Source organism: Peromyscus leucopus, chromosome 1, assembly GCF_004664715.2.
Source record: "Peromyscus leucopus breed LL Stock chromosome 1, UCI_PerLeu_2.1, whole genome shotgun sequence".
Lineage (NCBI taxonomy): Eukaryota > Metazoa > Chordata > Mammalia > Rodentia > Cricetidae > Peromyscus > Peromyscus leucopus.
In genome coordinates, this window is record NC_051063.1 from 104,662,006 (window position 1) to 104,689,759 (window position 27,754).

The 27,754-nt window shown below is 40.8% G+C and overlaps 2 protein-coding genes across 2 annotated transcripts in view; one reads left to right on the plus strand and one right to left on the minus strand.

Annotated features, from left to right (window-relative positions):
- Nucleotides 1-921, minus strand: part of C2cd3 (C2 domain containing 3 centriole elongation regulator) — a 118,299-nt gene extending 117,378 nt beyond the window's left edge. Inside the window, 1 exon segment of the mRNA XM_028877526.2 lies at nucleotides 658-921. Within this exon segment, the coding sequence (XP_028733359.1) occupies nucleotides 658-712 (55 nt within the window). The 5' untranslated portion in view covers nucleotides 713-921.
- Nucleotides 922-1,171: 250 nt separating this feature from the next.
- Nucleotides 1,172-27,754, plus strand: part of Ppme1 (protein phosphatase methylesterase 1) — a 58,936-nt gene continuing 32,353 nt past the window's right edge. Inside the window, exons 1-3 of the mRNA XM_028877525.2 lie at nucleotides 1,172-1,431; nucleotides 26,758-26,851; nucleotides 27,313-27,405. Of these exons, the coding sequence (XP_028733358.1) occupies nucleotides 1,331-1,431; nucleotides 26,758-26,851; nucleotides 27,313-27,405 (288 nt within the window). The 5' untranslated portion in view covers nucleotides 1,172-1,330. The remainder of the gene's footprint in view (nucleotides 1,432-26,757; nucleotides 26,852-27,312; nucleotides 27,406-27,754) is intronic.

A 27,754-nucleotide genomic window follows, 5' to 3' on the forward strand; every position in this document is an offset into this window, starting at 1 on the left:
TACCTTAAAATTGCCTTATTGATTTTTAGATAGCTTGCACAAGATTCTTTCCCAGACAGTGGCTTCAGTTCAGTCCCTAACCCGATGATCTAATGTACCATCACTGTTCTCAACAGCACTCTCCTCACTAAAGAGACAATTATAATCTCAAAAGTCAGGGTCACCCAATGTGACACAATGAGGATGGTCACATATTTAATTTTCAGTTTCATGATCTGCTGAGTTCCTACAGTAACTGCTGTCACTACGGCCAACAATCCCTATTCTTCTGGTCAGTTTGGGTTACTGATTTAAAGAAGTCCTATACCACACACCCTTTCATCATCTCAGGCTCTTCAGAGATACTTATATCATTCCCCCCCCCCCCCCCCCCGCTCCAAATCCTACTATCACACATACACTTATCCTTGTCGTAAGAGACACTCTTAATTTTCTTGTTCTCCTATCCATACCTATTAACCCTCACTGCCTCATTTATCGACTCACAGGCACTATTTCTTTTCTATTCTTTAAAAGAAGTTGTGTCTTTTAATAACTTTCTAGTCGCCTGGATATTCTGTTCCGTCCTCTTTTGTTTTGTTTAACCGGAGCGGATGGAGGTCTCAGAATTCCTTTCGCCCTTTTACGCTTTCCTCAACTTTCCGACAGACAGGTTACCTCTCTTCTTGCGCCCACGGCCGCCCCCAGGCCCTTGGCCTTTCCGTTGTTTCATGCCGAGCCCGGGCCCTTGGTGACCAACTCAACACAGGTGCCAGCTCCTAAGCTGTGTGCTCCCGCCATCCCTTCCCACGGCGCCTGCGTTCCCCGGCAACGGGCGCCGCTGGGAAACCTGGGACGCAGGAAGAAGCAACACTCTCCAACAGTTCCCGGAAAGAGGTGCCAAGGGAAGGCGCCAATATGTTTTCCGGCGAGTAGACTACAACACCCAGAATGCTTTGCCTCCCTACTTTTGCGAGGTTGCGGCAGGGCACCTGCAGCTGCGCAAGCGCAAAATGGTACACCATTTGAGGACTCCATTGTCCAGCATGCATTGCCTTCAGGAGGACTCCTTCTTCCGTCGAGGGTTGTCGAGTTCTCTGATAAGAGTCTGAGGGATCCGCAGACTCCGTTACCCAGTTTCCTTTGTGCGAAGCTGTTGCGCACTTCCGGTGGAAGCGCCGAGTCGAGGGGGCGGGGTTTACTGAGCCAGTGGGCGGTAGGCGGCGCTGCCGGTGTCTGGGTGCTGTCCAAAGGCGACTGGGGCGTCGTTAGAAGAGTGAGCTGTGACCGGCTGTACTGCACGTATCGTGGGACAGAGCTTCGGCCACTGTTGACGTGCGGCCTCTCCTTGATGTCGGCCCTCGAAAAAAGCATGCACCTCGGCCGTCTACCCTCTCGCCCTCCTCTGCCCGGCAGCGGGGGCAGTCAGAGCGGAGCCAAGATGCGGATGGGGTACGTGACTTGTACCTCTCTCCCAGGAGGCCAGGCCCAGGCCATTGGAGAATGGTGTCTGGGCGTTCAGAGTACCATGGGAAGGGACGCTGTGAATTGGAGGAAATGCTGGCGTTGGCCTGGAGATGCTTAGATGGAGTAGAAGGTAGATTCGGGGACTAGGTGAGGCGCAAAGGGAATAGAAATCGGAGGACGGATAACATTGTTGGAGAGAGAGAGGAATAAGGACAAGGTTGAGAAAGATGAAAGGATAATTTAAATAGATGACGGGAAGCAACTCCAGAAGTGATGAGCTTGGAGATAGAGTGAAACAGTGAGATGAGGAGAAGTCTGCCATAGTTGGGAATAGGGAATGACTGAGAAAAAAGTGAGGGGAATTGGTGGATCAAGTAAGTTGTCCAGGAGTAAGAAGACTTTCACCTGAGGGGTATAGAAAAAAGTTTCCAGAAATGTAAGAGTTGGGTTCAGAGAATGAGAGTGAACTGAAAAGCTTGGGGAACAGGCCTAAAGGAAGGTAGAGAACATGGCCAGGAGACTGTTAAAGGGAGTGAGCCCAGAGGCTAGGGAAATGGGTGGGATGTGATGAGGAAGACAGCTGAATTTGGAACAGTGACCATTGATCTCCAGAGACTGGGAAATAACTAGGATTGGGATTGTTAAATGGAAGCACTGGGGAGGTAAAATCTGGGAAGCTAAAGGAGAAAGATTGGGGAAATTATTTGTTGCTGGTTTTTTCCAAGCAAATGGGGCCTGAGGGAAGCTATGTGCTGGTCTAGAGATTTAGAATTAGTGAAGCACTGAGAGTAGCCATAGAATGGGGACAAGCAGTTTGCTGGAAAGGGAGTAAGTGTGTGTGTGTGTGTCTGTGTGTGATATGTTTGAAAACATTTATTCATATTCGTGGTTTTGAGAATGGAACCCAGAACTAGACAAATGCCACATCACTGAGCTACACTCCCAGCTTACCACTTGAGTTCCTGAGAGAAGCTTGGAAGTTTAGGTCCTTGCCAGACTTGTGCCGAGTTACAGCATGCTTGGTTGCTGGAGAAAGCATGATAGTTGAACACACTAAAGAGAGTTGCTACAAGGTAGAGAATTGAATAGTCATTGGGTTTAGAGGACTGGTGATGATAAAGAGAAAAGAGGGATGTGTTGGATTTGGGATTCAAGAGATAAACTGGTAGATATTCTTGGGGAAAGGATTGCCAAAGAGATACATTCAGTTCCAAAGAAGCAGTATGTCCAAAAGATAACAAATGTCGTACTGTGAAGATTAACATAGGAGTGAAGAGAAAGAGATTCCGGCAAACAGGAGGTGGGGGTGGAGGGGTGGTGAAAATGGTTGGAAAAGTCAGAATCCAAGAGACCTGTGATCTATAAGTGGAAAAATGGAAATCTTTTGACTGAAGATAGATTGATGGATGCATAATAGAAGGGGAAATGGAAGGCTTGTTATAAGATAAAGATTGGTCATGAAAAGACAAAGATTGAGCTTTTAAGCTTTTAACATGAATAAAGAGAATATGGAAGCTGACTTATACCATTATTTTGGAAAATATCCTTAAAATTAATATAAAATTAATGATTATTCTTGATTTTTTTCTTTTTCTTTTTTAGTTATTGTTTGGGGCAGGGGCATGGCCTCACTATACAGCCAAGCCTGACTTTGAATTCTTGATCCTCCTGCCACACCTGGCTTGGTAGCTGTTTTTTGTTTTTCCTAACTACAATTCCAGCTTTCAGTATACAGGTACTCATCTGTACAAATGTATCTAACTGCTAGTTTTTAAAAACAATTCTGTATGCTTGGGGTAAGTTTAAGTAGACCTCAGCATCTCACTTTATCAAAGTAAGTTTTCTGAAAATGAAGAATTGGGGGACATTACCAAGAGAAAAATCTGTTCATTAAAAGATTTTATAGGTGCTGGTACTTTATCCTTTTTAAATCAGTGCTTTGGTTTTATTGATTTAGGTCATTGCTTATTCCAGAAAAAAAGATAATGCTTTAGAAAGACGCTGTTTCTTTGTTTGTTTGTTTGTTTGTTTGTTTGATATGGGTCTTGTTTGAAGCCCAGGTTGGTCTGGAATTGATCCTCCTGCCTTGACCACCTATGTATTAAGATTACAGGTGTATGCCACCAAACCTGCAGAAAAATGCTTTGTTGTCATAGTGTTATGAAGAGAAGAGCAGATGTGTATATGGTCCTCAAGTGTTATTTTCCTTTTCTTCTTCCATATTGGTACATAAGCTTTCTAAGAAGTCTCATGCTAATAGTAAAAAGAGACTCTTCCTCTTAGAATCATAAGGCTGAAAGAAAACTTAGAAACTGTCCCATTTTACTACTGTGACTTGTGGTTGAGGAACCTGAGAGTCCTAGAAGTCTGTGTTTTCACTGTAAGGTAGACTCAAAGGCAGAGGAATTTTTATTTTATTTTATTTTAAAGTAAATGTGAAAACCAAGACTCAAATATTCCTGCTACTAAGTAAGATGCACTTAAAAGTTAATTGGTAGGGCTCTAGGTAGTATGATTAGATGTCTAGAAAGAGAGAGACCTATTGATTTGATTCATGGATATCACCTTGCTTATACTTAACTTGAGTTGTGCATATTGTCACTCTCAGATTCATTTTTATTAGTCCTGATTTGACAAATCTCATTTCTGTCAGTTTAAAGCATCCGTTTTTATTTCTCCTTCTACTTGCTTTTTGCTTACCACTTCCTTCCTGCCTTGGTTTGATGGACACACAGTCTTACTGTGTAGTCCTGGCTGGCCTGGAACTCACTATATGTGGACCAGGCTGATCTTGAACTTGAAGGATTCTCCTACATTTGCCTCCCCCCACCCCCAAGTGCTGGGATTGCAAGCATTGACTGTCACACCCAACTGGTTTTTGTTTTTTTTTGCAACAGGGTCTCTTAGGCTGGCTCAAATTCTAGGCAGTCTGCTTTCTTTGGCTTCCTAGTACTGGGATTAGAAATGTTTACCGTGACACCCTGTTCTCTTGCCTCATTTTCACTAAACTTTATGTACATTTGTTTATTCTAATTTCATGAATTGCAAAGTTTATAAATTTTCTTGAGTTTCCATCATTTAGTTTTTCAAATTGTACTTAGAAATTCCAATATATTCATGAGTAATATAGTGATAACACTTAATTTTAAAAACGTTTTGCATTGTCACTGCAACTTTATTATGTTGTTTGGTTTGGTCTACTTACAGCCCTACAAAATAGATCCCCGCCCCCATCTATGGGTAAGGGAATTTTGTACCTGATCAAAAGTCACCCAACTAGTGTGTGGTAGAACTAGCTTTAGTGGTTGGGATCCATTTCCTTTTCAAGTATACCAGTGCTGCTCTTGGGTAAGGCCTGAAATCCTGGGCATAATTCCTTAATAGATGCTCTTAGATAGCACAGTCGTATGGTTGTGAATTTATTGCAGCTTTTGAAGCTACTCTCATTTTTGGATTGGGTCCGTACTTGCCTTGCAACTCTGAAAGGCTTAAGGGGAGAACCTGTTAAACACTTCTGCTTGAGTGCGTACCATTACTGTTGGAAAGACTACAGGGTAGTAAGGCTGCTTGCTACTCAACTTGTTTATGGTTTATCAATAGTTTTACTTTTAAAGAAGATTACTTTGGATGTGTGCGGGTATACATAGGAATGCAGGTCCCTGTGGTGCCAGAAGAGGGCGTCAGATCCCCTGGAGCTGGAGTTACAGGTGGCTGTGGGCTACCCAAAGTGGATGCTGGGATCTGAACTCTGGTCTTCCACAAGAGCAGGGAGTGCTCTTAACTGCGTTCTCTCTAGCCCCAATACTATTTTTAAAAAAATCTTATGTTTCTATAATGATTTAAGATAATGAAGTCAGTGCTTTTTTTGTGTTCAATGAATTAAACCAGGGCAGGTGGAGGGTTAATTTGCTTTCTTCCCCCATGCCCACTCTTTCTTTTTGAGACATTATCTTGTAAACCCTTAATTCTCCTGACTGACAAAGCACTGGGATTATAGTCATGTACCATATGCTCAGGTAACATTTTCTTTTAACAAATGTCTGTTGAATTGCCCAATACCACAGAATCAGTGGTAGAAACAGCATTCAAACCCAGGACTCCAGATTTTTTAGTTGATTGATCTTAGACCAAAGAGTGTGATGTTCAGAATAAGCCAAAGTCTAGGCCCAAGCTTGAGCGTTTCCACCAGTCAACCACTTGTCTTCCTAGAGCGTTCTCTTGTCTAACCCTGGAAGTTCTTCTGCTGACTTCACACAGCTGTGAGCATGGGCTAGACCTGAGAAAACACAAGGGTCCTGACTTGTAAGCTCTTGAGAGCTAGTGGATGTTACACTTTGGAAAACTGTGGGAAGGGCTTTTTACTTTGTGAAATAAAATTCTTACATGATTAGCTGTTTTGGTTTTCTGCTGTAGGGTCTCACTACACTGCCCAGGCCAGTCGCCAGCTTCTGGTCTTTAGGTATGCTCTCACCTTTGGTAGCTGAGACTATGGCTATGCAAGCTACTTTCCTCTCAAGCTATGTGTTTATTCATTTCTGGTAGTCTCTCGTCCAACTTTTAAAATGTTATGGACACCAGGTGTCTTAGGAAGGTTTTAATTTAGCTAGAAGGAGAGAAAGAGCACTGTGAAGTGATTTGCTGGAGGTCACAGATTGAGTTACTAAAAAACTAAATCCCTCTTGTTTCTGATTTGTTAATTTTAAATTAAATTATATTAAAATAGATTATATGCACATACATAATACATATACATATATAATTTATTTTAATATAATTATTATATTAAAATAGATTTTATATATTGTTTGTTTTTCAAAACAGGGTTTCTCTGTGTCCCCTGGCTGTCCTGGAACTTGCTCTCTAGATCAGGCTTTCCTCAAACTCAGAGATCCACCTGCCTCTGCCTCCCAAGTGATGGGGATTAAAAGTGTGTGCCACCACTGTCCAGCAGAAATTATATTTTAAAAATGCAAAATTCATACTTTTAATGTGTGCAGTTTGGGCTAGTGATAAAGGTTGCTGGCAGACCATGTGTTTAGCATGCTGGAGACCCTGGGTTTGATCCCCAGCACCACAATGAATAAATAAATGAAATTAATTGGTTTTATTCTGTCTCCCAGGCTGCACAATGATTCCCACTAATTTTAAACCATTTTCATTGTGCACAAAGAAACTACCTAGAGCTGTCACTCTTCTCCAAACCCCTTGTAACTACTAATCTACTTTTGTTTCTATGATTTACCCATTCTGGACATTGTGATCTTTGGTAACTAGGTTTTTTCACTTAGCATGATGTTTTCAAGATACATCCATGTTATTGCATGTCTCACCATTTCTTTCTGTGACTCAATTTATTCTATAGTATGGATATACTCCCCTTTCAATCAGTTGATGGACACTTTTGTTGTTTTTCTTTATTATTCTTAGGAATAATAATACCATGAATATCTACATAGAGATCTTTGTGTAGAAATATGTTTACACTTATCTTGTGTAGCTACTACCTAAGATTGGAATTATAAGGCCATATGTAAATTAGGTTGAACTTTTGAAGAAATTGCCAAGCAGTTTGCTAATAGTTCTTTACAGCTTTTCATGTATTAGGGATATTTTCTTGTTATTGGTATCATAAATAGTTCCCAGTTGCCTTTTATTTTGCATATCTTTTTCCCATGTGAAAAAGTTGTTTTAAAATTATTTTGATATATCATCTGGAATATCTTGCTTTTGTATTTTAAGTCACATAAAAGCTCTTTCTCATTCAGGTTGTAAAGGAATTCCTATATGTTTTTTCCTACTGCCTTTGTGGCTTGTTTTACATTTGTGTTAAATATACTGTGTTGCGTTAAGTGAGGAACAGGCCTAGTTTTAGCTGTCTACAGGTTGGGTTTTTGTAATAGTATTTCTTTGAAGTCCTTTTCCCATTATGTAAATTTCATGTTAGTAAAGAAATTGTCCTTTCCTAGTTGATTACAGTGATGTCTTTCTTATGTGACACATTCCACATAGATTTGTGGTTTTCTGAAGTGTTTCTCCTTTTCTGTTGGCTTATTTGTGTCATTGCTGTATTTTTCATGAGGAGATTTAGTAATCTGTTTTAACAGATGGAAAAGGTAGCTTTCCCCTCATTCACATTTCTCTTAATTGACTTCTAACAATAAACTTTGTTGTTGTTTCAGAGACAGGCTCTTAACTATGTAGCTTAGACTAGTCTTCAGCCTCTTGAATGATAGGATTGTAGGTGTGTGCTGCCACTCCTGGGGTGGATAGTCATTCATAGAATGGTCCAGAGTTGATTCCCTTGTTATGTTCCCATTCAGTTCCCAGACTTGGTTTGGCTTTTCTTTTGCTGCTCTTACAACGGTGGCTTTTCTTCTCTTGCTTGTTAACGATGGGATTGTGATGGTTGTTGCAATTCTGCCTGTTCCATCTTTATTTTTCCAAATCAGTGGCATAGGAATGTGATTATTATGACTTGTTCAGACCAATGCTGATTGATTGCTGTCAGGAAAAGAATGAAAGAGCTGTGCAATTAGACATGTCTGTGTGGTAGTCAATGACTCCTACCCCAAATTCCAGCAGTAACAAGTGTAAGAGCCTGGATTTTTTTTTCACCCAAGACAGGTTTTCTCTGTGTAGCCCTGGCTCTCCTAGAACTCACTCAGTAGACCAGGCTGGCCTCGAACTCATAGAGATCTGCTTGCCTCTGCCTCCTGAGTGCTATGATAAAGGCATGTGCCACCACCACCTGGCTTGAATTTTTTTTTTTTAAACTACAAATTCCCTCTTCTTTTCTTTACACTATGGGTAAAGGAGGTGATTCCCACTGCCATCCTCTTATTGATTGCCACATTTAAGCCACTTAAAATTCACCTGGTATCTTCTGACAAAAGGTCTGTTGTTGCCTACTATCAGTAAACCTATTTTTGTACTTCCAAAAGAGTAATTAGCTTTTGTTTTTGATTTTTTTAAACCTAGTGAGCTCTCCATAACTTGAGTGGTAGTTATAACTTGATTGTGATAGTGATAACTTGAGGGCAGATTTGGCAGGAATCGGGGAAGAAAAGGCTATGAAATAGTTTATTTTATTTTATTTTTGGTTTTTCGAGACAGGGTTTCTCTGTGTAGCTTTATGCCTTTCCTGGATCTCACTCTGTAGACCAGGCTGGCCTCAAACTCACAAAGATCCGCCTGCCTCTGCCTCCCGAGTGCTGGGATTAAAGGCGTGTGCCACCACCGCCTGGCTGAAATAGTTTTTTTTTTAGAAAAGAAACTTCCTTTTTTCTTTTTCTTCTTTTATTAATTTAATTTTATTTCATTGCATTTGTCTTTTCCCTGCATGTATGTCTGTGTGAGGGTATTGGATTCCCTGGAACTGGAGTTACAGACAGTTGTGAGCTACTGTGTAGGTGCTGGGAATTGAACCTGGGTCCTAGAAGAGCAGACAGTGCTCTTAACAACTGAGCAATCTTTCCAGCCCCCAAAAGAAATTTTTAAAAATTGTTTTAGTTTGTGGTGTCCCACGGTTTACATGTCAGAGGAAAGCTTGCCAGAGTGGGTCTCTCCTTCCACCATGTGCATCTGGACTGACAGACTTGGTGGCAGCCACTTATCTGCTGACCCACTTTCCGTCCCAAGAAGCTGTTAATTAATAAAGTCATTAAAAGGTTAGATGCCACACGTAGATGCTCCAAATTAGTGTCGACTACTATCTTCGGCACATGCCATTACTATATTTTGAAGATTGACTAAGAGAATGTGTAGAAAATTCCAGCCATTTCAAATCCCATCAGAAAAACTGATGTTGCTTCCTGTCAAGTCTTTTACATCATATGTCTGTGCATATCCTCAACCACAGACCTTTAGTGGTGTAAGTAGAAATCTGTGATTAGAAAGCCATGTAGCTCTGGTTGGTTATTTTTTTCTCTAGCTGGACCTCAACCATCATGGTATCATAGAAGGAATGTTCTGGCACCAGATATACTTGAGTATATCCAATCTCCAGTGTTACCAAAAAGTGCCTATCTGAGCCATCTTTAAAATGGAAATGCTATTATTGCAGAATTTAAAACCATGCCGGATACATAACAGAACCTATGCGGTTTCCTCCTTAATGCAAGATTTGAGTTAGAGAATTTCTAATGGCTTGACTCAAATTGTATATAGTTTTTTGAATTGCAACTTCTACTTTAAGAGTGTGTCCTTTTCACTAGTAATGGGCACTCCAACCCTACTACAACTCCCAGCCAGCCATCTGGTTGCTTTTTCTGTTCTCTTTAAAGTACTGCTAATGAGGACATCTTAAAAGCAGCACTGCCTTGATTGAAGTGGCTGGCTGCAATTAAACTTCAGTATTAGCCTCTGCTGCAATTCCTTGTCTAGAGCATTTGTGACGAGTGTCTGGGACGGCTCCTGTGAAGTCATGCCTCATCACTAACTCTCTAAACAGATCTTCAGGTCTATTAGGCCTATTTATATTTGAGCCTTTGCTTAAAATTTGCAACTTATGTTTCTTTTTTCTTGTTCTCTCAGGATGAAAGTTTTCTCCCTCCCCTCTTGCCTTAGTTGATTGTAGTTTTCTTCTTTTGGTATCTCCTAGTAGGAACTGCACCCCTGTAGCTGTTTGGCCCTTGGAGGTAGACACTTACGCATCTGACATGACCATTGCTGATCTCTCTTCCTCAAGAGCTTCTTTACGAAAGGATTTTTTTCCAGGCTTTTTTTTTTTTTTTTTTTTTTTTTTGACACCTTTAAAAAAATTAATTTTGCATTTATTTAGTTTTTGTATGTGCACACATGTGGAGGTCAGAGAACACCTTGCAGGAATCTGGATCTCCCCTTCCACCCTGTGGGTTCTAGGGATGAACTCAGGTCATCAGGCTGAGTGGATGGCACTGTTCTCTGGTAAGCCATCTCCAGCCCTTTCTGAAACTTGAAGTGCTGACTGCTGATAGCGACCTGTTTCCCCCATTCCTGTTTCCCCACTGGTGCCCTGAAGATGGCATAGCCAGAGCTGTATTTCCTTTCCTGTGAAAGTTTGTTAAACTTTATAGAGTAATATATTTAGACTTTAGTTCACCAAATTGTAGTACAGTAGGGGTGTCTATAAGACTTCAAACTAGATCATGCTTGTTACTGGTCTCTTTATTGTAAGGATCCATTCCTGATTATCTTTTCCCTTTTTTTTTTTTTTTTTTTTTTTTTTTTTTTTGAGACAGAGTTTCTCTGTGTAGCCCAGGCTGGCCTCAAACTTGGAGATTTGCCTGCCTCTGCCTCCGAAATATCTTTTCTTCTGTAATTCCCCTAACCTGAAAGCAAGTCCATATAGGAGAGTAATATCTATTAGCAGTTATTTCTACACTAGCGTCATTTTATAGGATCTTTTTTTTTCTGCTCTTGCCCTGTTCATCTCCTGTTCTCTGACTGAAAACTATTTTGTAAGGAGATGCTACCTACATACTGGTGACTCTGCCCAGTTTAGGGACGAGATCAAGCTGTCACTTTTAAGTGGAAGCATCAGAAGCTCTCTATAATTTTGTCTCAGACAGTGGCATTAGCATTTTATTTATTGGTTGATGATGATTTTGAACTCAGGCTGCATGAATGAGCAACAAGACCAGTCCACTGAAGGCTTTTTGCTTGTGCCGACTGCTACCTTTATTTTGCTTGCAGTCCCTTTTCTCCATGTTCTGAAGTCCTGCTCTTGTGCAGCTCTTTGAGGCTGCTCCAGCCCTTTCTTTTTCTCTCCCTGTCACCTGAGCACCCATGACATGTCCTGTCGTTTCCGCTCACTTGGTAATTTTTGTGTGTTACTAGTTGGTTTTACTCTTTTTCGTTGTTACTATGTCAGAATTATGTGTGGTAAATTAATGCAAATTGATTGCTTCCCTTTATAAAATTCAAACTCCTGGAGTGCAAAGGGTTTTCTGTCTTTGTTCCTTCTGTAGTAGCAAATTAAAGAAATCCCTTTATAATTTGATCTGGTGAATACATAACGTTCTCCTAAGACTTTGCCTGGTCAGTGCAGCCCCCTGTGTGTCCTGCTTTCTGCTGTCTGTGGCACCTGGCCTTTATACACAGAGTCAGCAATTTCCCCATGAAGGGCCTCATAGAATGGCTGTCACAGACCTTGAGTTTTGCTGTTGTAGGGTGAAGGGATTTGTGCTCCAATAGTACTTTACTTGTAGACACCGAGGTTTGAATATCAACTGCTGTTCTTTGCTCTTATTACTTTAAAACAACTGTTTGAATTGGAATCCAAAGCAGCTTCCTACCTTGACCATAACATTTTCATATGTCATTAAGCAGTCTCTCTCTCTTCCTGCCTTTCAGACATCACTTTCAACTCACGAGCCATACAGAAATAGAAGGATTGATTGGCTTGGACTTGCCCGCAGACATGGTTTTCAACTTTATTTCAGTACTGTTGGTTCACTACTACTGTCCTGTAGAAGAAGATAGGTTTTAAAAAGCAAAGTACAATTCCCTTCTTGACTTTACTCATTAGCAATAATTACAGCAATCTTCACTTTATTTCCTAAAAATGTGTAAGACTAGTTTTACTCAGTTTTGAGGAGAAAATAGGATTCTGTATATGCAGACTCATTATTCAAGGTATAACACAATTTAGTAGCACTTTGTTTATTGTATACTGATGATCCTCCTGCCTCAGCCTCCCAGTGCTGTAACCACAGGTGTGCACATCACATCTGGTTCAGTAATCAGTTTTAAATCTCATTTCTGTTAAGTCTATTGCCCCTCCTGCCCATTTAAATTTAGAGTGGACAGTGCTAAACTGTTGGGGAAACGCCATGTTTTCATTGTCCCTGAGTGTCACTCGATCCACCAGCAAATGTGAGTTCCAATTACCTAACCACTTTGAAGCAAGTAAAGAAAATACAAAGGGAGTTTAGACTTAAATAAGCAAATCAGTCACAATTTTTTTATTAGGAGAATAAAGAAAATATTGCATATACAAAGCACCATCAGTTGTCCAGTGAACCATTAGGAAAAAGGCCTATGGGCTGGAGAGATGACCCAACAGTGAAGAGCACTGGTTACTCTCACAGAGGTCCTGAGTTCAATTCCCAGCAACCAGATGGTGGCTCATAGCCATCTGTAATGAGATCAGATTCCCTCTTCTGGTGTGCAGGTATACATGTAGACAGAGTACTCATATATATATAAAATACATAAATAAATAAATCTATTTTAAAAAGGCCTACCAATTAAATTGTGGCATAATACTTTATCAGTTAGAGTTCATTTTCTATTTGGATATAAAAATTTCATATTTTTTGTGAGCTCTGTTGGAGTGATCATATTTCACTTATGAGTGCATACAGAAAGGGAAAGGGAACAAAATCAAACACAGTGCTCCTGACACATTTTCATATTTAGTCTTCACTCCTGTGAATCACTCTGACCAATATAGTTCTCTGCACCTCGCAGGAACATCGGCCATGGAGCGCTCGTTTCTTAAAACCAAACAGCAGCCCACACGTCAGCGTCCTGCTTATGTAAAACCGTCTTACCTTTGCCGTCTGTTGCTGGCCTCATCTGACTGCACAGATAGCCTTCAAACCATTCAGTTCTCAGGGGTTAGAAGAGCACTTTATATTAGTCTCCAAGATTTTCTTTCAAGCTGTCAACATCTATCTTGAAATTTCCAGTTTTGCTGTTCACTCTCATATAGGCAGTTACAGTCCAGTTAGGCCTGTTTCTTGGCCACCTGCATCACTAAATATTGCTATCTTAAATATGAAAAGGGATGTTCCAGAACTGTTGGAATAAAGATTTTCTGTTAGATTGCTTTACACAGTTTATTGTGATTCCACATGTATGCCATCTATCTTAGTTCACGTTTTTATTGCTGTGAAGAGACACCATGACCATGGCAACTCTTATAAAGGAAAACATTAATTTGAGGGTGGCTTGCTTACAGCTTCAGAGGTTCAGTCCATTCTCATCATGGTGGGGAGCATGGTAGCATGCAGACAGACATGGTACTTGCAGAGCAGAGTCCTACATCTTGCAGACAATAGGAAGTCCACCGAGACACTGGATGGTATCCTGAGCATAGGAAACCTCAAAGCCTGCCCCCACAGTGACATACTTCCTCCAACAGGGCCATACCTACTCCAACAAAGCCACACCCCCTGATAGTACCACACCCCATGAGATTATGGGGCCAGTTACATTCAGACTACCACACCACCTCAGTTCTTCCTCAAAACAGTGTGAGGCTAGCCTTATACAGTGTAAGAAAACAGAGCCAAGGTTATGTCAGTAATGTGTTAGGTAATGAGGCCACAGAGGCCATTCTAGTACATTGAAATTATATGTTTTATCCTTAAGTTTTGGTAAAAGAAGTTAGTGACTATGTTGTCCTCATGTTGGGTGAGTAGCGAAACAAAATATAGGCCTTTCCCCCTAAATTTAAAGTGGAATTCCTGATTATCAAAAATATAAAATTACAGCTGTTTTTACTGTGCAGCAGCAGTCTCTTACCTATGCATTTCATTAAACAAAGGATGTTTTTATATTGTCTGACTCATCAGGTTAGAGTTCCTGTGGATTAAATATCTTATGTGAAAATGGTTTTCAGTGAAGTACAGTTTCACTTACTTGCTTGAGGCCACAATATTTAAGTACTCCTGCTGCGCATACCCTGTTTTGTCTAAATGCAAGACTGTATATAAACCACTGTTATTTCTACTTTTGGGCTCCACAATGCCTGATATCTAGATAATTTAATATTCTCACCACCAACAACACAAAATTAAGACTAGGACTTAAGATTTGCACATCTATTTATGATGGGATTCTTTTAAAGCTCCTCCTATGTTCTTTCTCTGGGAGTAACACTAGATAAACTGGAGAGAGAAATCTTTGATTCTTCCTTCCTGCTTCATGCTCCTGCTTTGTCCCACCATTATCATTTCGGTTACAAACCTTTACTCTCTGTCTCTGTTTTCAACCTCACGGAATGACCCTCTGCCTGCTGGTATGCTTCTTCCCTGCAGTAGGATTTCTGGGGTCCATTGCCAGCTTTGATGGTTTCAAGGGTAGAGAAGCTAATATTATTTTGAGGACAGTGTGGAGAACTGATCAGAAAGTGACCTGAGAGTTCTAGCTCGCTGCTTTCTGTAGTTTTAGATAGGGTGTTTATCTTCCCTTTGCCTTGGTTTTGTCGGTTTGAAAAGCAAGGAAGTTGTTGTAGAAATTAATGTGTGCTTATCTTTGTTGTCCCCTCCCCAACCTGTCAAAATCTCACTCAATTGTAGTAATTCGGAAAAAAGAATAAAATCCAAAGTCAAGGAAGATAGGATACCAACAAGATTTAGGAAGAGAGAAAACAAATTGAAGAATAGTAAGCTGTTTAGAAGAGAAAAGCTGAAGACGGTTTGTAGGCAAATGAAAGTACAAGCTCATTTGTATTGCAGCCCCATGACGGTGGAGACTCAGAGGCCCCCAAGGAGTATGAAAATAGGCTGAAAAGAATTTGCTCTTACTAGGTTTTTTAAAAATGTTTCTCTTTTTATAATTTATTTTTATTTTATGTGCATTGGTGTTTTGTCTGCATGTATGTCTGTGTGAGGGTGTCAGATCTTGGAGTTGCAGTTGTGAGCTGCCATGTGGGTGCTGGGAATTGAACCCAGACCCTCTGGAAGAGCAGTCAGTGCTCTTAACAGCTGAGCCATCTCTACACCCCCCTTCTCTTACTAGGTTTTATTTGCTTGCTTGTTTTATTTCTTTCTTTTGCCCCAACCCCAGGAGTTTTATAGTTTTAGCTCTTAACATGTAAGCCCACTCTATATTGAGTTAATTTTTATGTGTAATATAGGGAATGGATCCAGATTGGTTCTTTACAAATGGATCACAGATTATCCCAACATTACATTTGGCGGGGGTGGGGTTGATTCTTTTTTCCTAGTGTATTAGCTTGACATATTTAAAAAAAAAAATTCCTTTGACCATAACGACTAGATTCTTTTTGAGCTTTCAAATCTTATCCCATTGATTATTCAGTGATATATATCTGTCTGTGTGTTGGTATCATACTGTATTTTAGGGATGTATCTTTGTAGTAAGTTTAAATCAGGAAGCTCCCAGCTTTGTGTTTTATGAAAATTGTCTTGAGTCTTCTGGATCCCTTTCGTTTCCATGTGAATTTTGGGACCAGCTAGTCTGTTTCTGCAGAGGAGCTGGCTACAATCTTCATAGTCATTCCTTTGACTCTGTAGATTAATTTGGAGAGTATTGCCTCTTAATACTTGGTCTTTGTACCTATGGATGTAGGTGTTTCTCCTTTTATTTATTTATTTTTTTAGTGATGTTGTATAGACTTCAATGTACAGTATTATATTTCTTTGGTTATTTATTCTAAGTATTTGTGTGCATGGATGTGTCTGATGTATGTTTATGTGCATGTTCATATGTGTATATGCACATATGTGTAGATATGGAAGCCATAAGTCGATGTTGGGTGTCTTCAATCACTCTTCACCTCATTTTTTTAAGATTTATTTATTTTATTAGTATATGTGTACAAGTGCTTTGCCCACATGCATACCACATACTTGCCTGGTGCCCATAGAGGTCAGAAGAAGGTGTTGGACCCCTGGGACTAGAGTTAGAGATGGTTATGAGTCACCATGTAAGTGACTCATTGAATTGAATCTGGGTCCTTCTCAAGAATAAGAAGTACTCTTAATGGCTGAGCCAGCTCTCCAGCCTCTACCTTATTTTGAGGTAGGGTCTCTCACTGAATCTGGAACTTGCTGATTTGTCGAGGCTAGCTGGTCAGTAAGCTCCAGACATCTACCCATCTCTTCCTCAGCACTAGGGTTACAATGCACACTGCCGTGCCTGGCTTTAGCTTGGGTGCAGGGATCCAGACTCAGATCTTCATACTTGTATGGCACCTGAACCATGTCTCCAGCCACCCTAAGTGTTGTTTGCTCTTTAAAAATAAAAAATGAGTATTTCCTATTGTTATGGGGTGGGATGTGCCTGTGGAGGCTAGCTTCGTGGAGTCAGTCTCCTCCTTCCACCTGTACATGGGCTGTGGAGATTGAACTGCAGTCGGGTTTTGAAATAAGTTCCTTTACCCACTGAGCCAACTCACCCCCACCCTGCCCTCTAGTATTCTTAACAATGATGCTTTAATAGGACTGTTCTACTAACTTTGTTTTAGGTTTTTTTTTTTTTTTTTTTTTTTACTATAACTATAAGAAATATAACTCATTAGTGTTGATCTTGTCTTCTGCAACCATACTAAAACTACAGTGTTTCAGTGTATTATTTAGGAGTTTGCCATAGGTGTTGTAACTGAGTAGAAAAGTTGGAGTTAAACCACTCTGTGTTGTTCTTCTAATGTGGTACAAAGAGTGTACCAGGTAGAGTGACAGCATCCACAGTTATGAAGATCTAGGACCCTGAAACCTGGATTAGAGTGTGAGGGAGGAGGAGGGAGACTGGATTAGAGTGTGAGGGAGGAGGAGGAGGAGGGAGACTGGATTAGAGTGTGAAGGGAGGAGGAGGAGGAGGAGGGAGACTGGATTAGAGTGTGAGGGAGGAGGAGGAGGAGGAGACTGGATTAGAGTGTGAGGGAGGAGGAGGAGGAGGCAGACTGGATTAGAGTGTGAGGGAGGAGGAGGAGGAGGGAGACTGGATTAGAGTGTGAGGGAGGAGGAGGAGGGAGACTGGATTAGAGTGTGAGGGAGGAGGAGGAGGGAACTGGATTAGAGTGTGAGGGAGGAGGAGGAGGGGGGGGGGGAGACTGGATTAGAGTGTGAGGGAGATTTGAGCCCCGCATTGCTTGTTGTCTTTGAAAAGGAAAAGGAGGAAAGACAGGTAAGGTCAGTGTTGTAGGCAGCCGTCAGACACTGAGTTGTCCCATCCCGGGCTCCAGAAAGACTCAGCACGCTAAGTTGATTATTGCCTGTAGGCCTTTGCAGGACAGTAGACATAACCAGCAGTAATAGAGACAAAGGAATCATGAGCACATTCCTGTCTCTACTTTGAAGTTAAGATTAGGAATATTCAGTATAACAAAATTAAAACCATTAAAAATAACCAGTTATAGCCGGGCGGTGGTGGCGCACGCCTTTAATCCCAGCACTCGGGAGGCAGAGCCAGGTGGATCTCTGTGAGTTCGAGGCCAGCCTGGGCTACCAAGTGAGTCCCAGGAAAGGCGCAAAGCTACACAGAGAAACCCTGTCTCGAAAAACCAAAAAAAAAAAAAATAATAATAATAACCAGTTATATAAATACATACTTTCTAGAATGTCTTTCTAGTTCTTTTTTTCCTTCAAGTATGCCTTACCAGAGATGTACAGTTAAATAATTGTTTTGACATCATTTGGAAGTTTTTCTAATATACTATTAATTTGCTCCTTATTTTTGAAGGAGGCATTTGGTTTTTATAAATTAATGTTTGCAAAACAAAAACTGAGTGCAGGGCATGGTGCAGCAGGCCTGTAACCCTAGCACTCAGGAGACTGTGGTAGGAGGATTGCAGCGTGAGACACTATCTCAAAAAGTTTAAAAAATAACAAAAATTGAAAACCATGAACCACTTTCATTGATAAAATGTAGATATGAAAATTCTGAATAAAATGCTTGCACATGATATTTCACAACCAATAAAAAGATCATACATCATGATCAAATTGGTTTCATTCCAAGTATGTAAAGATGACTTTACATATGCAAATCAATAAACAATCCTTCACATAAATAGAATCAAAGACAAAAATCACATGATTAGCTCAACTTTTGCAAATAGGGCTTTCAGTAAGTTCAACATCCCTGTGTGATGAAAAGTTCTGAGGAAACCAGGAATAGAAGGAACATACTTCAACCTAAAGCAGACTGGCAGCCTGCTTTACAATGAAGCATTTCTTCTTAAGTCAGAAACATGACAGTGGTGTTGACTCTCTCCACTCCTATTCTTATTATGCTTGAATTACTCCTAGCTGGAGCAGTCAGGTAAGAAAAAACAACAACAAGAACAAGGGATACAAGTAGAAAAGAAGTCAGGTTAACCCTTTATGAAGACAATATGATCCTGTGTATTTGAAGACTACTTCACAAAGTTCATAGCTCTTAAAATCACTTTCAGCAAAGTAGCAATCAACTTTACAGCCAAGATTAGTCAACACAACATGTATGTGTGTATGTGTGGGCATGGTTGTGCCCAGAGTGTGTAGAGATCAGAGAACAATGTGGAGAGATGACTCTCCACTTTGGTGTTGGGGGCTTTTACCCACTGACTCATGTCTACCTCTACCATCTGATTTAGAAAAAAGATTTTTGAGATACGGTATAATTATATCATTTTTCCCTTCCCTCCTCCAACCCCCACCATATACTTTCCCTTGCTCCTTCTTGAAGTCATAGCCTTTTTGTATTGATCGATCAATAGGGGGGCTCATCCCTGGAGAAGACTATTTCTCCAGCTTTTAGCATTCCTTAGTTGCCTGTAGTTCTTTGTTTAGGGGTGGGACCATGTGAGATTTACCCCTCTGTGTTATCACATCTGTTGGTGGTGTACTTGTTCAAGTCATGTTTAGGCAGCCATATTGTAGAGGTATCGTGGGAGAAGCTTCCCTGCCATTTCTAGTAAACACTTTATCACAGTAGATTTTCTGGTTCTCTGGCTCTTCATCTTTCTGCCCCTCCTTCATGATGTTCCTTGAGCTATAGGTGCAGGAGTGTTGTGGATGTATCAGTTGGAACTGAGCTCCCACGGCCAGTTGTTCTCACTGGTTCTCTGTAATGGCCTCTGAGGGTTGCAAAGAGAAGTTGCTTTGATAAGTGGTGAGAGCTACACTTACCTGTGGGCGTGAGGATAAATACTGAGAATGCAGTTAGGAATTACGCTGGTCTAGTAAAGTGGTGGAATAGGTCCTCTAAGATCCTTGACCTCACTAGCCTCAGTTGGCTAGGTTCCAGTATCAGGTATGATTTCCCTCCAGTTGCACGGGCCTTAAGTTCAATTAGAAAGCTGCTTTATCTGGTGCTAGCCAAAAGAAAGAGTGCCACCCTTCGGGCTATCTTACTCTGGTCATTGTGGTAATGGGTGTCACAGATGGATGGGTACAACTACTGATTGCTTTCCTGCTTGGAAGCTTGCATGGCACCATACAGTACTATGACATGTGAAAGCTAGTCCTTGGGGGAGGAGACTTTCAGGTCAGCTCTAGTTCACATTCTTGAGGTCCTGTGTCCAAAGTGCATGGTGTCTTCAGCAGTACAGACTTAACTTCAGTTTCTGGGAGGCAAACCAGCGCAAAAGCAATAGCCTGTATTGTTTTGAGAGTCTCTGGACTCCCCTGACCAACAACCAAAAGGGGCTTTTCAGGTCTGGTATTAGAGTTTTTATTAGATAGTCTCTGGCTCTTGTGGGGAGCATTGTCAGCCCAAATGGGAAGCTTCATTCATATTATATATGTATATGTTTACATATAGACTTAGATGTATTATATGTAATTTAGGTAAATAAATAATAGGGTTCATTATGGCCTTTTCAGACATGCTTAATGTTATTTTAGCCTCCTCTCCCCCTCCCCAATTGAAACCCCCACCTCATTTTTCTATTTCTCCTTTCAAACCATTCATATCTTGCTATCCCTAAAGTCCCCTCCCTATAGTTCCTTTATATTTCCCTCGTTTCTATGGCTATTTCATGCTTATACCCACATCTGAAGATTGGGACCTAGGAGCCTCAGATGAGAAAGAACATACCACATTTGCCTTTCTGGGTCTGAGTTACCTCATTCAATATAGTATTTTCTAGTTCCATCCACTTAGCTGTAAATTTCCTTATTCTTTAGGGCTGAAGAGTATTCCGTAGTGTACAGATACCACATTTTCAGTATCCATTTGTCAGTTGAAGGGCAGGGTTTCCATTTCCTAGCTGTTATGAATAGAGCAGCAGTGAGGATGTTGAGTCCTTGGGGCATATGACCAGGAATCTTATAGCTGGGTTATGTGGTAGATTTATTTGTACTTTTGTGAGGATTCTCCAGACTGTTTTCCAGAGGCTATACCAGTTTGCAGTCCCACCATCAGTGAATGAGAATTCCCTTTCCTCACATCCTTCCTCCATCATTTATTGTCAGTTTTGATCTTTGCCATTCTGACTGGGACTAGATGATGTCTCAAAGTTGTTTTGATTTGCATTTTCCTAATTGCTATGGTTGCTAAACATTTTGACAATTTCTTAGTCACTGTAACACCTAATACAGTGGAAATGCTATAGATGTGGTCAATGCTGCTCTGTAAGGGGATGACAAGAAATGGTTTCCCTAAATATTAGAAGCACCTGTAACTGGAGTCAGTAAAGAACCCACAGGCATGAACAACCAGCCGTCATTCATTTGGATATATCTAGAAAACAGTGTAGAAACAAAGAATAGAAACAAAGAACTACAAAGAGAATAACATACAAGCCTCCTGTCAAATGCACGTTCCAAACAGTAAGAGTGGGACAGGATGGGCACTCACACAGGTGACAGCTGCAGTCTTCAGCACAGATTCATGAAGCCCCTTCAGTGCAGCATGACCACAGCTGGAGCATTTCCATTGGCTCTGCTCAGGCTGTTAGAAATAGACCATTTATTTGTCATTATTTCATTTTGATGTCATATTTGTTTAGTTTTCTACTATTTATTTAAATATACAAACCAGCCTGTGTTTTGGTATTTTCAGTATGTGAAACCTTTATTGATTTGTTTCCTCGTATGTTTTCTGCTTTTTTGCTGTGAGGTAGCCCTTTGCTTTGGCTGTTTCCCTCTGTCTCTCTGGTTCTGGGTCCTGGAATAAAGGTTACCTATTCACTTCTCAGAGCTTGTTGCTGAGGAAATTGTGACAGATTAGTGCCACAGTGACTCAGAAATCTTGTGATTATTGAAATGTAAACAAAATAACCTGACTTCAGAGCCATGCTGTTGTCCATGAAATGTACTTAATGATCCTTCTGAAAGCAGTAGTTGTGTGGAAATTGCTTATAGGTGTTCAGTAATCCCACATCTGTAGGAATGACTGACCTCCGTTGAATTGCCTTGATCTCTGTTTTGAAAATCAGGTAGAGTTGTTTCTGGACCGAGTTTATTGTTACCTTACTCTTGTACTACAGGCTTGGTTAGTATAGTTTTGTAGTGTCTCATTTTCTTTTACTGGAAACCTTACTAGGTTTAAGTAAGGGGGATTATATTTATTAGCCTCCAAGCCATTTAATAGTAGTAATAATGGATATATACTGAGACACCAAGCTTAGTGTTATATTCTCATTGGCTCATTTCATTGTGTTAACAGATGTTAATTATTGATGTGTCCGATTCTGTGAATACATGGGGGAATGTCTTCCTCTCAGGGATCTCACATTGGTGCTAAGTTGCACCAGCTGGAGAACTATGGCAAATATAGAAGTAAAATCTTTTTAGAAATGCATAAAACAGAGCAAGCTAGTTTGAGAGTAATGAGTAGTGAGGAGGCTACTTTAATCCTCATGCCAACCTGTATAAAGTTGACGATACAGTCCCATCAGACATGGAGAGGCTTGCCTTATAGAAATTAAGTGATATGTATATGTCACACAGAAAACAGAATTGGGTTTTAAAAATAAACTTATTAGTTAACAAATGAAAAATAATTGCAGGTTTAACAACTATTTTTAAAAAGTTCATTATCTTGTCATTTTCTTTTTTCCTTCTTTTCTCTAGAAATAGGTTGTTGGGGGTCAAAGTTGTGGCTGTAGATCTTAACCCAGTTTCAAATGGGATTCCTGGGGCAGTAGAATTGTATATGCACTGGACCTGCATGTGTGATCTTCATGGAGTGTCCACAGCTCTTAACAGATTCTGAATGTGGTCTGTGATCACAGCGAAGATCCGTGAGTTAGACAGAAGCCAGGTTTGCCTTGTGTCTCACACCACACTTTGTTCCTCTCTGCAAGAGAGGAGCAGGAAATAGAAATTGTTTACTCATTTGATTAGGTTTAAAATAAATTTTATTTTGACATAAAGTAATTTTGTATGCGCTGTCCTATCAAAGTAGTTATTTTAAAATAAGACTTAATAATTCAACTTTAGAATTGATTCTGATTCTGTCATAAATTCCTCATATTGTAGACACTCCTGAGTTTTGTTGGTTACCTTTTCAAAGGTCAGTTCTTTCTTTTTAATTCCATTGCCAGTCAAGGCTCTTACCCCTTCCTGACAAGGTGCTTATAAACATATTTTCTTCCAGAATTAATGTCATCTTGCACTTTTATCATATGGAATTTTATCTGTATATCTTATTGGCCTCTCACTTCCCGTACTATCTAACGCCTCTTTGACTTTTGGTGTCCCACAAAAACACACAGACAAACGTACATAGACACAGACGCCACCCCCCCCCCCAAGAACATACATACCTTCTCTACTTCATTGTAGCCAACATTCTGTCCTTCTCCTACTATGTGCTTTGAATGTGTCGGCTTCTCTTAGCTCCCCAAACTGAGGTAGCTGTTCCCGCTTCTTCCGGTTAGTGGTTCTGTCTGCCGTGTCTCTTGCTGCAGACTGTCTGGTGGCTCCTGTTCCCTGTCTTCTGGTTCCCTGCAATACCTTGCTCACTCCTCCTTTCCACGGCCCACATTCTGCCCTGCAGTCCCGTAAGAGTAGTGTTTCTTTGAAACCTCCTTTTTATTTCCCCAGCTGGAAGTCATCTTCTTTCCTTATGTGAGCGTCGGTCCGTAGCACTTTAGCTGTACCCTCGGGGTTTTTAACTCTTCATGTTGTATTAGATACTTACGGACTCTGTGCTTTCTTGAGACTAGAGACAGGATTCCTCATTTTGTAACTAGGCCAGTATTTCCCCACACCTCACTTCAGATCCAACTTTAAGTACAGGTCTTGGCAAATTTTTATTGAATGAATACTATTTTATTTTAAAGTATAGTTTAACCTTGTTATACTTTTGAAAACTTTTATTACTTCAGAATTCTTAAATTTATTCATTTAAAAAAAACCTCAGGGGCTGGAGAGATGACTCAGTGGTTAAGAGCTCTGACTGCTCTTCCGGAGGTCCTGAGTTCAAGTCCCAGCAACCACATGGTGGCTCACAACCATCCGTAACGAGATCTGGTTCCCTCTTCTGGCCTGCAAGGACACATGCAGGCAGAATAATGTATACATAAATAAATATATTTCAAACAAACAAACAAAAACCCTCAGCAATTCATTTTTAAAATTATAGCTAAAAAGGTCTGTATTGGCTGTAATGGCCATAACGTAACTATACATAAAATAAGAATCTAGAACTGTGTGTGTGCATGCACACATGTGTGGAAGCCAGAGGTTAGTGTCCGGTGTCTTCCTTAACTTCTGTCCACCTTATTTTGAGACAGTGTCTCTTTCCAAACCTGGAGCTCACTTTCAATTAGGCTGGTGGGCCAGCAGGCCCTTGTCATCCACCTGTTACCGCCTCACTGTTGCTGGGCTACAGATGTGCACCGCTGCTCCAGCCGTCACATGAACTCAGCTCCTCATGCTTACCCAGCAGGCAGTCTACCCACTGAGCCACCTCCCCAAACCTAAAACCACTTTTAAAAAGAACCCAAACTACATTTCTCAAATGCAAGGTGTTCTGGCCTAACTAGAAAACAAAGATTTAAAAAGTTCCTTGATACTATTTCATGTATAAATTGTTTGCTAAATCAGCTGAGGTCTTGGAATATATAAATAATTGTGTGTTCACAAGCAGACACCAAAGATGTGCTAGGACATCTCCATGTGTAAGAGCAGCCTTTAGCAGTCTAGAGCCACTAACTGCAGAACCAGGTAGGCTCGTGGAGTTGGTATAAGTTGGAACCTTGCTTTGTGTTTGCCTTTTCTTAAATAGAGGAAGTCAGGAGTGAAGAGTCCTAGGATAACTTGTAATTTTACACAGTGGCTTCTCTTTAACTGATTCCTGGCCAACTCAGGAAGTTGCAGTGGCATTGGCACAACTGGCCATATTTACACTCTGAAAATGAAGCCTCTGATAATGTGCAATAAGTCCTTGCTGGTTTTTATAAGTGCAGATGAGAATAGAAAAGAGAAACTGAAAAAGCTGAGAGTAATATATGTAGCATTGAGTGGCTTGAAGAGAGTTGGAGAGTGAAGAAACTGGATTTTGTTTGTTTGTTTTTAATTTTCTGGCGCCGAGGACCGAACCCAGGGCCTTGTGCTTGCTAGGGAAGCGCTCTACCACTGAGCTAAATCCCCAACCCCGAGAAACTGGATTTTAGTCCTGTCACTATTACTTTCTAGCCATGGGACCTTGGTTACTTTGCATCTCTAAATCTTTTTTTGAGCTGTGAAACTGGATAAAAACTACGTTTGTAAGGATTAAATAGAATCATTCAGTAAAGTATTTGGCTTGGTGGCTCACGGTGTGCACAGTGAAAACGTTGGGTGCCTTTGCTACAATGGTAGTGCTTTTACTGCTTTGTTACAGGTATCACAACTTACACTTGGAGCTGTAGAATCTGTTACCTGTGATAAGTTTGGCAGGTGGTGTTGTGGTTGTGAAATGAGCATATGCATCCTTATGTTTGTGAGTGACTAAGGAGCAAGTGGAATTAGATGTTCTGCTTCTAGGGTTCCCATGGGAATTCCTGCATAACCCCAAATGAAACAAACTGGCCAGAGCTGGAATTAACAACTTCAACCGAGGCTTTCATTCTGTTAAAAGATAGACCTATCCATTTGCTCGGCAACTCCCAGCTGCTGGGTATGTAAGCAGCTATTGGCAGTTGACGGCTGCTGAGAGAGGGCAAGTCGTGTTTTTAAGGATGTAACCCTGTGGAGTCGTCCCTATGCTAGTGGAAGAGCACACATCCAGGAGTAAATGGGCAGCACCAACTGTGCTCGTGGATGTAAGAAAAGTGGGGGTGGGGGGGCGGGATACGTACAGGTTGGGTGAGTTAGGGAAGCTGGAGAGATCTAGGAGGACTGTGGGAAGGGAAGAATTAAAAAATAGTTTAAAATTCTGAGAACCAATAAAAAAATATTATTTCACTTAGTCACTACAACAGAAAGAGCTTGATTAGTTTGACCAGTTTCACACAAGTAGTAGAATGCATATGGTGTTTGTCTTTTATTTAGTGGTACGTCTTGGTTGTTATTTTTGACAGGGCCTCATGTAGCCCAGGCTGGCCTCTAACTCCCTATGTAGCCAAAGATGCCCTTGAACTCCTCCTGGCCCTCATGCCTTCACCTCTCAAGTTTTGGGATCACAAGCTTTCACTGTCACACCTGACTCTTGGAGATACTATATATCCATGTGTAAACAATCTTACTATTCAGCAGTCCCCTGTTAGAATTAAGTATTATTTCTGTTTGCCACAGATTAATCCCCTGTTGATGATATTTAGGTTCTTTCCAGCTTTCTGATTATGACCAGTACTCCACTGACTAGAGAGTCATTTCACCGCTGTGTAAACAGCTCTAGACACGGCTGTCATCAGTCAGTCGACTGTCTGTGAAGGTTGTCCTTCGGCTGATGGGGAACGTGAAAAAGTGTGAGGTTAGAGATGTGGAACAATAGTAGTGACTAAGAATAATCAGAATGGGAGTGAAGTGAGAGGAGTGAGCCTGTATACTAGGGTCACTGACAAGAGTAGATTTTGTGGGGGCTGGAGCGTGGCTCAGAGGTTAAGAGCACTGCTCTTCCAGAGGTCCGGAGTTCAATTCCCAGCAACCACATGGTGGCTCACAACCATCTGTAATGAGATCTGGTGCCCTCTTCTGGCCTGCAGTCATACATGCTGTATACATAATAAATAAATAAATCTTTTTTTTTTTAAAAAAAAAAAAAAAGAGTAGATTTTGTGATATCCATAGCTAATCAGAGTTTATCCATAGTTAAAATACATCAATGACTTCATTGTATAAAATCTTTTTGTTTTGTTTTGTTTTGTTTTGGAGATAGGGTCTCACTATGTAGCTCTGGCTGTCCTGGAACTCACTATGTAGACCAGGCTGGCCTCGAACTCACAGAGACCTGCCTGCCTCTGCCTCCCGAGTGTTGGGATCAAAGGCATGCACCACCACACCTAGCATTGTATAAAATCTTAATGTTTACTCTTAAATCTGTTTGGGCTTACTTAAATACTGTATATGGTGCTTTATGAATTCTTTGTGTCTTTATGAGAAAACACTCTTGCTATTTTCAGTTTGGATTTACAAGTAGTATCTATTGAGCAAGATTTTGCCACCTTGTGCATAATAACTGTTATTTGAAACAGCTGTCTCTCTCTTTTCTCCCTCTCCTTAGCCCTGGCCGGAAGCGGGACTTTTCCCCTGTCCCGTGGAGTCAGTACTTTGAGTCAATGGAAGATGTGGAAGTGGAGAATGAAACTGGCAAGGATATATCCTCTCAAAGAGACTGCCTCAGTCTAAGGGCAAGGTGCTAAGTCAGACTTGGGTGCTCTAAATGTCCTGTGTTCCACTGTCTGTGCCCATCTCTCCATCCCCCACCAGTCCTTTACATAGCATGGAATGTTACCTGTAAGCCTTTCACAGAATCTTTCTTTGGCTGCAGTTGTCTGACACATGGGAAGGGATTAAGGATTAAATTCCTGAAAGTAATACTCAGTCTAGCAAGCTGAAGTGACTGAGTTCCTAGAAACCAAGTCCTGAGTCGTCTTAAGGAAAAAAGAAAGAAGGCATACTGACATTGTGCTTCAAAAACAGTCTTGATGGCTCAGGAACATCTGCTTAAGTTCCTTTAAGTCTGCAGTTTTCCTAAGGTTATTGCCTGTTTGTTTTTTTTAATCAGTATATTATGATTAAGACAAACCTTAAATCTGTTGTCTTTAACTGTTCATACACTTTCCGAGTTTACAAGAGTGGTTCCGAGGGTCCGGTCCTGCTGCTTCTCCATGGAGGAGGCCATTCTGCCCTTTCTTGGGCAGTGTTCACGGTAAGTCGTTGATACTAGAACCTGGTGTTGTGTATGATTAGTTTCTCTCGGGTAGACTTGCCTAGTTCTTTCCATGCTCATTCATTGCTTTGGAAGAAGGCTAGGAGAGAGTAGATTGCAAAGCTTTAGTATTGTGTGCTTAAGGTCCCCTGTTCTTTAAGCTAGAGGTTCTTGTAACATTTTGTATATATATGTGCACTGGGGCCAGGGGTATGGAATTTGTGGCCCGTCAAAAGTAATTTAAATATTAGATGAGTAGACATTTTATTTCAGATGTTTTAAATATGCCTCTCACTTTGTTTTTTTCAGAGCTCCCATGGTCCCTTGCACATAGAGATGTTTTAGAAAT